At 32.9% G+C, this 10,681-nt stretch overlaps 1 protein-coding gene across 3 annotated transcripts; it reads left to right on the top strand.

The window, feature by feature from the left end:
- Positions 1 to 2,762: 2,762 nt before the first annotated feature.
- On the top strand, positions 2,763 to 7,495 carry LOC124822746 (serine/threonine/tyrosine-protein kinase HT1-like). 3 transcript variants are annotated; one of them, XM_088106223.1, is made up of 3 exons: positions 2,763 to 3,581; positions 4,567 to 5,022; positions 5,395 to 6,146. In XM_088106223.1, the coding sequence occupies exons 1-3, from the start codon at positions 3,222 to 3,224 to the stop codon at positions 5,509 to 5,511; spliced, it is 933 nt and encodes a 310-aa protein (XP_087962349.1). In that variant the 5' UTR covers positions 2,763 to 3,221; the 3' UTR covers positions 5,512 to 6,146. The 3 variants fall into 3 exon arrangements, with proteins under 3 accessions (XP_087962349.1, XP_087962350.1, XP_087962348.1); XM_088106224.1 differs by having other exon boundaries at positions 2,765 to 3,581; positions 5,450 to 6,146; XM_088106222.1 differs by lacking the exon at positions 5,395 to 6,146 and adding an exon at positions 7,028 to 7,495 and having other exon boundaries at positions 2,776 to 3,581.
- The last annotated feature ends 3,186 nt before the right edge of the window (positions 7,496 to 10,681 follow it).

Here is a 10,681-nt window from a genome sequence, read left to right on the forward strand (position 1 = left end):
ATTTAAGTTTGATCAGAATCTCTAGTTTAGTGCTAACTTGAACGTTAAATGACTTTTTACATAAAGAAACTTGAAAAATGTATTTAATGAAAATTCGTAATTTGTGAAAAATTTTGCATGATATATTTAGTTATGTGAAAACATATCCATCTATTTTGGAAAATTACGTTACAATTAGTAATAAAAACATTCAAATTTTACGTCATTTTCATAAATTGAAAATACATTTAACCATAAATAATTATAATAAAATGTTATTATTTTAAATTGTAAAAACGTAATTATATATGAAAATAGGAGACCCTCTTAATAAAGAGGCGAAGTAAAAAAGGCATAGGTGCATGCAACAGCATTTACTACTGCTTTTAAAATAACCGAAGGTCATCGAAATGCGTAAAGAGAAGAAGATGAGAGAGAGGCCGTATACGGAAGAGGACCATACGGCTTGTCCGACACAGCCACGGAGACCACCAACTGGTGGTCCCACTCCAACTCCTATGTGGTGGGCCCCACATGTCCCTCCTAATCGTCCTTTATTTTCTTTCTGTTGTTGCATTTTTCTATTCCTCTCCTCAACACCTCTTCCTAACCAGACATTATAGCCACTTATGTCCCTCAAACTGACCAACCTGCCCCTACATGCCTAGGACCAACCATAATGGATTATGGCCCTAAAATAATCTATTATCTTTTTATTTTAACTTTTATTTTTCCATAATTTCCAATCTCTTTCTCTTTCCTTTTTTTCTTTTAATTTCTTCTAACCATCCAAACAATCACCTGTCATTCATTTCTTTGCATGTTCATCTTTTTTCTCAAATCAAAGAAAAAAAGTTGAAACTCCACCACAAAACCTCATCATCATCAAATTATGGCCTCACTTTTATTTTCCTCAAACAGATAATATCAATTTATATTATTGAAAATGTGTTTCTATGCATTTTTATTTGAAATTTTATTTTAAGAAATTAATGACCTGTAAATAATTTATTAAAATTTTATCATTACTTTTTCTTTTAAATGTTTAAATGATATACAATCATGGAAAGTGATAAAACTCTTTCTCTGAATATTTAAATACTACAATATTAAAAATTTAGTAAAATTAGAAAGGAATGAAAAAATATATAAGTTTAATTTTTTAATTAATGTTGAATATTGTAGAAAATTATATATGAGATTAATTTTTCTTGTATTGAATATATGTAGGATCTTTTATTTATAATATAAAATATGACTAAATCCAAAATACTAAAAATAATAATAAATTAATTAAAATAAATAAATATAAAATAAAGATAATATATTTAACCTAAGTTATAAGATAGTTTATTTGGTGAAAAAATTTTAAAAATTATAAAAGAAGTTGTGATTTCAATTTTTTTATTAAAAACAATATATTAACTACTAACATTTCCTTATAAAAAACAACTATTAACATCTATAATATCTATAATTATAAATAATTATGTAAAATAAAATATTAGTTCATAATCTTTATTAAGGTTTCTCTATGAAAGGAAAGTATCTATCGATCCCTTTTATTTTAACTTACTTTTTAGTTCTGTTAAACATTATTTCTTTCGCCAAATAACGATAATTTAAGACTTGTTTATAATATAAACACGTCATTTGCAAAACAAACGTACAAATGATTATTTTAATAAATCTATCGGTTGCAAATATAAAAATTCATTTGAGGACGAGTTAAAAACAAAACAATTAATAAAATATTAAAACTATGACAGTTTTGGTAGGACCAATAAAAGTATTATTTGATATAAAATCTAAACGAAACATCGTAAATGATTAAGTGCATAATTTAAGAGTGCTGGTTTAATAATTAAAGACGTGAGGAGAGTTGGCTTAATAATTAAAGTGATGATGCATCTTTTATCTTCACAACTTTTGGGTTCAAAGCTAATCAATCATTCAATAAACTTAATTATCTCTTCAAATAAACTCATTAAAAACAAGATGTTACTTGGGCCAAAATGATACAATATTTAGTTAATAAAAGTTAGTTTGTAACACCAATTATGTAATATTTTAGATATTTATTATAGTTGATAATTTTATGAATAAATAAAGTTAATATAGAAGAGGAGGCAAATGAAGTAATAAATGAAGGTAAAGAGAAAGTGTGTTGCATTATTTAGAGGTTTTGTAATTATGAAGTAGTGCAGTATAAAAAGAAGGGAGATGTGATAATTTTGGTGTAAGTTTGAGTAGACAGAAACATTAGTTTGTTGTGATGTGTGCGTAGAGAAGAGAGTAGAAAGTAGAAACCACCACGTGGTGCGTGGGGAGTGGGGGTTGGTTGGGTGGCACAACATAATGAGAGAGACACAAGGGTGGGGTAAAAGGTAAAAGCAAATGGCAAGACTTGAGAATGTGGGAGAAAGACAAGGGTAAAAGAGGAAATCTTAGTACATAGCTGTCGCTGTCAAACAGACCCGGTTTGTCTCCTCGGAAGTGGATCTTCGCACGTTACGAATACCAATGTAAAGAGACTAATGTACCCAACCCAACACATATGCCCTCACTCACTCCTCACCACCCCAACCTAAATTATCTCAAACTGTAACTACTACTATAATTTTCTTTTCTTTTTTACAAAAATAATTAAATTAAAATTAATTTATATATTTTTTAAAAGAATATTTACAAAATTACCTATTTATAGATATCTTTAATGGACTAAAGATTCAAACTTGTGTGTCTCTGTAAGATATCAACTTTATCTTTACTCATTGTATTGGTCTTTGTTTGTCTTGTTACGACCAACTATAACTATTTCTCCTCTCTATCTCTCTCTCTCTCTCATTTGGTGCAGGCACTTGATTGGAAGTTGGAAATCAACAAAACTTAACTCTCTTTCTCTTTCTCTTTCTCTTTCTCTTTCTCTGCGCTAGCTCTGGTTAAAATTTTGTTCTTTTCACCGAGGCTGGGAGCTTCTTCTCCTTGGTCCTGCTTTTCTTCCTCCAGTTATCAGCTGCTGTGGCTGAGAGGGGAGGGACTGAATGGTGAGAAAAAATTATAATGTGGTTGCCTCACTTACTTTTTAAGCCATGATAATGAAGTTTTCCTCACTTGGGTGTTGTGAGAATTGGTGCATTTGTTTAGAGGTTTAGGCCGTTACTGGATCTGCATTTGGGGTGTGGGAGGCTTGGGAAAAGGTTGAACTTTGATGGTTTTGAGAGGTGGTAGGTGTGAGCCACATGAAGAACTTGAGGTGGCACAAGCAAATTTCCAACAGTGGCAAGTTGGGGAGAAGGCTTTCACTTGGGGAGTACAACCGCGCAGTGTCATGGTCTAAGTATCTGGTGTCTCCGGGGGCTGAGATAAAGGGAGAAGGAGAAGAAGAATGGAGTGCAGATATGTCTCAGTTGCTCATTGGATCCAAATTTGCCTCTGGCAGGCACAGCAGAATCTACAGAGGGGTTTACAAGCAAAAAGATGTGGCAATTAAGCTCGTTAGTCAACCGGAGGAGGATGAGGACTTGGCTGCTTTTCTTGAGAAGCAATTCACTTCTGAGGTCTCTTTGCTCCTTCGATTAGGCCACCCAAATATCATTACTGTAAGTTTATCTCTCTTCAACTACGTGTTTTCTATCAACATGGATTCATACAATGGGTTCATAGTCATGTTTTTTTGCATATTTTTGTCAGAAGTTTGATCTCGGGGGTGATGTGTAAGAAATAACATGAACTGGTCAGAAGTCTCTTAAACTTCGTCACAAAATATCATGACTTTACCAAAAAAGTACAGAAAAATGAAGTATTTTGTTTTCTTGATTTGTTGTTCTGTTCTTGTGTCTGTGTTATTATTAACATTGGCATAGAATACGAGAGATGATTCTCTTGCTTACGTTGTTAGGAATATTTATTGGTGCCTTTTGAGAGGAAGATGCTGGCCTTCATACTTTGTCTAAATGTCCAATTCTCATTTATTCTTCACCTTTTGAGGATAGCTTCTTTACCCCTTTAATCTTTTCGATGGTTCAGTGGTAAGGTCGTTTTTGTCTTGCAATTCTAACTAGGCGTTGTGAAATTTCGTGAAGGAACTAGAAAGAACAAAAAGCAATCAGTTATCTTCAAAATGAAGTAATGGATTAGTTGGAAAAGTGGTGCAATAGGCTTGCGCTTATGAAGTTAAAACTGCCAAAGGTGCTTTCCAATGCCTTAGTATATCGTTGCATTCCATTTATTGAAAGGTTGAAATTGAACATAAGAGCAGAGATTCGTCTTTGATTTAGGCTGTTTCTTTAGCTAGTCATTTAATTACCCTCTCACCCCAATTATTCCAGAGTCTTGTGGTGGATCTTGTGGTTGATCAAGTCTTGAGTTTTAGGAGCTCTGAGAGACAAGTGTTTTAACTGATTAATGCTTTCTCTAGAAAGTTGATAATGGCCTAACTAACACAGAAAGCAATAAAAGCAGTCATTAATGCTTAGATTTGCTCATTTTAAAGAGAAGAGAATGTTTGAAATACAAGATTTCTGGTGCTGAATATAGAGACATTAACCCTTCATCAGGAACTGTTGACTTTTATTGATGATGCAGTTTATTGCTGCTTGCAAGAAACCTCCTGTGTTTTGCATAATCACTGAATATTTGGCTGGAGGTTCACTGGGAAAATTCCTGCACCACCAGCAACCAGATATACTTCCACACAAACTTGTTCTGAAGTTAGCCCTTGACATTGCACGGGGGATGCAGTATCTTCATTCTCAAGGGATTCTTCATAGGGATCTCAAATCAGAGAATCTCCTCTTGGGGGAAGACATGTGTGTAAAGGTAGCAGATTTTGGTATCTCATGCTTAGAATCTCAGTGTGGCAGTGCAAAAGGATTCACCGGAACATACCGTTGGATGGCGCCCGAAATGATCAAAGAAAAGCATCATACCAAGAAAGTAGATGTGTATAGTTTTGGCATAGTTCTATGGGAGCTTTTGACAGGAAAAACTCCATTTGACAACATGACTCCAGAGCAGGCAGCATTTGCAGTTTCCCACAAGGTTTGCATCAGAATTTACTTAAATTGTTTCACTCACACTCTTATTGTATTTCTTAAAGAAAATAAGTGCTCATTGCATTGACTTGTCTCATAATTAAACATCATATTTACCTAAAAAATTGGTGGTATGCACATGTTGTCTTCTGTCTCAATGTTTCAGTTCTTAGTGGTATAATAGATTGCTTTATTAAATCATTGAATGACACTAGGCATATTCAGTCACTAAATTTATACATGAATCTGGTTAAATCAAGTAATGTTCTCTATCTGTTGTCAAAGGGGAAAACAACAGAATGCCATACCAGATATTTTGTAAAGAAAAATACTAGTAAAAAACTTTCAAACAGAATTTCTGACACATTTTCTTATATAGATTGAAATTCATGTGGGTTCCATTTCTCATTTGATGAGTCTCGTTTTCAAACTAGTTGGACCCACAAGAACTTCATCCCGTGGAGAAGAACGTGCTAGAGAGAAAATGTGTTGGTAACACTGTTCATTGTTGTTAATTTCATGGATGCTGTTAAAGATCTCAATCCAGTCAAGCGAGCTAGAATAAGAAAAAGAAAATAGTTAGAAAGAACTTGAGCACAGAAAAGAGCTTCTTAGAAAGGAATGAAAAACTCCATCTCATCAAAGTAGATTTTGTCAATATATCATTATGATAGTACTATTGAGGATCTATTTCGTTCTCTATTATTCTAAAGTTGTTTTCTTACTGATCCTTTTAGTGGGAACAGTTTGCCATTGTATTATTTGTTTACACGTATATAACATGGGCATGCATGATTATTATCTATGTAACAAAAGTTTATCTTGTTCCTCATATTAAAATCTTTAATATCCACCTTTGTATGCATATATACATATATTTGTATGTTCGTTTTCACTATCTGCTTTAACACTATCATGTCTCTATGCATTCTCTATGCATGCACTTGGCTATATAACCCCATTTTGATGGTTTATGTGCCCCGAATCTTTCTCAAACGTGTTGGCGTGGTGGGCAACAATTATTCTCTGTCTATGATCTTTACAGAACATGTGGTTGTGTTTGTGATATGATAGCCTTGTTTATCCAAGCTCATTTACAACATTGAATTACGATGATAACATTAGATTTTTCTTCATTTTGCCTGACATCTGCATGATGGTTACTTTTCCAACATTTAAGATATGGCATAGTGTTAGATATAACATTATTTAAGAAAATCAATGATTGCTACCACCTCTGCTTCCCTGTCACATGCACACCACATCACAACAAGCTGCCACATAATTGACTCACTAATTGACACAGAAGCTTTTATTTTATTTATTTTTTTTTCTCATTTTTCTGATATTGCTTCCAACCAATCACAGTTGCAAGAAACATATACATAGTCCATTCCAACTTTTCGTTCATTGTCTTTGCACATGCTTCACTATCCTAGAGATATTCTTTGAATCTAAAAAAATGCTTAAAATATACATGCCATTAAGTAAAGGCGGTTTATGTGTGTACTATTTTGCCTTTGATATGTTCCACGTACAGGACTCATGAAACTCAGCAATATAACTTCATATTTCATACATATGTTTCGGAAAATTTAACTTTTTATTTTACAGTTTTACAGTACTACTAGTAAAAAATCATGTTGAATTGAATATGGTTTAAGGCAATTGTTCAACAAACTATGTATGTCTTAGACGATAATATAAAAATAATTTACACCATTAATATATATAAATTATCTAAGGTATGTTTGGATAACTTTTTTTCCAAAAACAAAAATGGAGTAACCCTTATGTAAACTAAAATCAACTTGGGTATAATCTTTTGTTAATTTGTCTAAAAAAGCTAACTTTTAACTTAAGCTAACCCTTATACTCTATAAGGTTTGGTGGGGTTTTATAACTACGAAAGCTTCTCTTATGGATTAAAACTTGCAAAGTTAAGTGGGGTTTTGTATTTTTTTTTTCTATGAATCTTGAAACTGAGTATGATGAATTTTTTGTGTGTGTAGAATGCAAGACCACCATTGCCATGTGAGTGTCCTTGGGCATTTAGTGATCTGATAAATAGATGCTGGTCAAGCAACCCAGATAAGAGGCCTCATTTTGATGAGATAGTTTCCATTTTGGAGTTCTACACAGAATCACTTGATCAGGATTCAGAGTTTTTGTCAACTTACAAACCAAGTCCTAGTAGTAGTAGTAGTAACACTATTCTTGGGTGCCTCCCAAAATGCAATGCACGCCATAAATTTGGTGCTTGCAAAGCTTAGCATTACCAATGGATGCTATTATTTCTCAGTTGTGTGACTATCAAGAATTGTATTATATCAGAACCTATAGGAAGAAAAAAGTTTGTTCAATTAACAAATGCAATTCTCTTCCTCTTCAAGACTAAGTAAGAAAAGACTAAACATGTGTTCCATCCATCAATTGTTTTCATTTCTATAGTAAAGATATATTAATTATTAATGGCTAAATGTATCTTCTTTTTTTACCATGAATTCTCTCTTCTCTGATTTTTTTTGGGGTTAGATGTGATGTTTAACCTTTCACCTAATGCATACAAGTAATAGTAAAAGCTGAAAAATCGTGTTGTTCAAAAATGATTATGCATTGTAGTAAAAACTGAACTTTTGGACAACATGACAAAGGTGAGTGTGCATCAATTAGACCAACAACTACTTTATTACGTGAGTCACCTATTTTTTTTTTCTCTCCACTAATTCTTCTTACAGATATGCTTTTTAACAAACTTTTTACTTTTAGTTAAAGTTCAATTTAAATTGCAAAACTTTAAGTGAAGTTTATGGAATGAGAAAAAAGAATTTTTGGAATTTTCAATAGTTTTTAACCAATAATAAAATATGTTTTTTTTCTTGTGTACATTTCATTTGGGAATTTACTATTTCCAACGAAAGTACATGCATTTTTTTTCATCTCAAAATATTGGTTTCTTTAGTTATTTTTTAATTTTCAAAATTTTGGTTCATTTTGAACTCAAAGTGTAGTTTTTAATAAATTTTAGTTAATAATAAAATGAGTTCAAAAAGTGTGTTGTTAAAAAGAGAATATTTGTGTACCTTTTTTCAATTATACCCTTATATAATTGCATAGTTAAAACTATTTTTAGTGGTATTTAATAATTTTTTTGAAGTTACCTATACTGGAAAATTAGTACTACTTTTTAGTAAAAACAAAATAGAAAACTATTTTATAGGAGTATAAATGAAGTAGAATAATACATAAAACTATAAAACAAGAAATAGATAATTTACTTTAAATTTATATAAATAAAATATTTATTAATATGAATGCAAAATCTTAATGATCTCCACTTAAAATTACTTATTTTGCATGAATATAAATATAATTAGATATTAGGATGGCTTTCAAAATTAAAGGATTAATTGTTTAATTAGGCAGATTATGTTACCTTTTGAAGTTTTTTAAGATTTCATTTGATTTTTTTCCATCATAACCTTTGTTTAACTTATATATTCTTGTGTACAATTCTACTTTATACAATATCACAAAAATTGAAATAGTCTTCTCTTTAAGACAAATCTCTCTTTATTTTTCACGTAGTTATATAGACCATAGAAGATCATGCATGGGCCAAACCCGTCTCTTTCAATCATTCGGTGATTTGAAAAAAGTAACATTATAACTTTAAAATGGAAATCTACTAGAATTATTCATGTTGGATAGCAATCAAAAGTAATAATTCATGTTGGATGAGAGCCAAACAAAGATATGCGATGTTAACACAACTCGTATTCTAGTTTGAAGATAAAAATCTTCTTCCTCTATTCCTCTAGTTTCTTCTATAACTTTTATAATTTTAAAATATCAAGTGTTACTTTTAATAATGTTGGACTTTAAGTGGATTGGTGAGAGTCTCTTTTCATTTCGTTGTTGGTCGGAAGAGCCTTCCATGTATTATTAGATTGGATTTTCACCTCTATGTTAAAAGAGTTTAAACTAGTCAAATATATTTTGACTCGGGTGGTACATTCAAGTTTCTTAGTAAAATTATAATTTATGCTTTGTTTATAATTGGATCGACATGAATTTCTAAAAACAAATTTTGGGAGAGATGGTTGTTTATTTTTATAGTTGGATCATCTGAAGTCTTTATTAGAGAAATTAGTTTTGCACTGTTATTTTGATAAAAATATTAGAGTATAAAATTGGCCTAAACATGCTATAACATCACAGTAACATATTCAGATAAAAAACAGCGAAAGCAAAATGAAAGAATAATGTGCGTATCTCTTGTCATTGCAATTTTTGTAATCGAAACACAGATAGTTTTGTTTTTCAAACCTTAACTCACTCAAACTTGATTGTGTGTTTTCTGAATAGAGGAGTAGGCTTAGTGATCAAAACAAAGAGTAACACATTCCCTTATATAAAGTCTGGCCATCAGAGACTCAAAAATAAATGGGCTTTACGTTTAAACAAAATTAGTAATTGCTCCATAACCTCTATGCAGTTAAAAAGATAAAAATAGGCATAATACCCAATTTTGTCCCCACTTTGGTTCGGAAATCTCAAGTTAGTCCCTTTATAGAAAAGTGAGTTGAATGGATCCTTACTTGTAATTAATTGACTCTAATGAGTCCCTTCCGTTAAATAGAAGGAAACGGAGTTAGTGGACTGATGATGTGGCATTTGTCTTTGGTGAGGTGTCAATACGCAATTGTTTGCGTGCTTACGTGGTTCAGAAAGCTTCAGGTTCTCCTCTTCTCTTCGCGCCATTCCAACGGGATGAGACCCAGAGTCTCTTTCTTCTCCCAACAGGTTCTCCGTGCTTATGCTATCAACCTTTATTCCACTTTCAAATTCTAATAAAATTGCTTGAATTGAGGCGAGTATTTGGTCCAATGTTTTTGAATAAAACGCACCAGCAAGATCGTTCTGGCCTATGTCAAACATGTATAACCCCTTCTCAAAGGAGTCTACAGCAGGGACATACTGATCAAATTTTTTTCCTGAAACATTATTGAGATCACTTTCCTTCAAACGAACGGATAAACAGCAAGCTAGATTTTGAAAACAAAGTAGTAAGAACAAAGTTCGTTATTTTATCAAATACCTTGAAGCAATTGAAGAGACAGAGCTCTGAATCTCAGAAACTGGTATACCTGAACCCCAAAGCTGAACGGCCTGATGGATGCTGCATTGGCTGGAAGGGGTGAAAGAACCCCAAAGCTCTATGGATTTTTGGTACCAAACTGATGTTGATATATTAAATTTCGTTTTAATATCTCTTAAACCATCAGAATCAGTATCCATCAGCGTATTTTAAAGGCAACACAGCAAAATAACACAGAAAAATCCAGCAGAAAATCCAAATTCATTAAACAATTGCGAGGTGAAAGAACCCTTCTTAGAAGAGGGAAAGAAAAAAAGGGAGTGGTGGCGTCGGTGGAGAAGCAAGCTCCGACGAGGGCAGCGGTGAATCTGGGCCGCGAGCGGAGAGAGAAGAAGCGTCGCAGCCATCTGGGTCCTGGTGACGTGCGGCGGCGTGGGATCCGTCCGCGGTGGCTGAATCGAGGCGCGGCAAGGATGGATTCGGAGCAGATCTGGGGCGTACGTGAAAAGCGAGGTCCTCCCCTCGCACGCGAGAAGGAGGGGCTGGAGCGGCGTCCGACGATGCC

Source organism: Vigna umbellata, chromosome 2 (genome assembly GCF_029865625.1).
Source record: "Vigna umbellata cultivar VRB3 chromosome 2, Vumbellata_1.0, whole genome shotgun sequence".
Classification (NCBI taxonomy): domain Eukaryota; kingdom Viridiplantae; phylum Streptophyta; class Magnoliopsida; order Fabales; family Fabaceae; genus Vigna; species Vigna umbellata.

Excerpts from the sequence above, each read along its gene's own strand:
- LOC124822746 (XM_088106222.1), top strand. The coding sequence starts at position 3,222 with ATGAAGAACTTGAGGTGGCACAAGCAAATTTCCAACAGTGGCAAGTTG. Across the intron at positions 3,582-4,566 it reads GCCACCCAAATATCATTACT|TTTATTGCTGCTTGCAAGAA; the intron begins GTAAGTTTATCT and ends TTGATGATGCAG. Across the intron at positions 5,023-7,027 it reads CATTTGCAGTTTCCCACAAG|AATGCAAGACCACCATTGCC; the intron begins GTTTGCATCAGA and ends TTGTGTGTGTAG.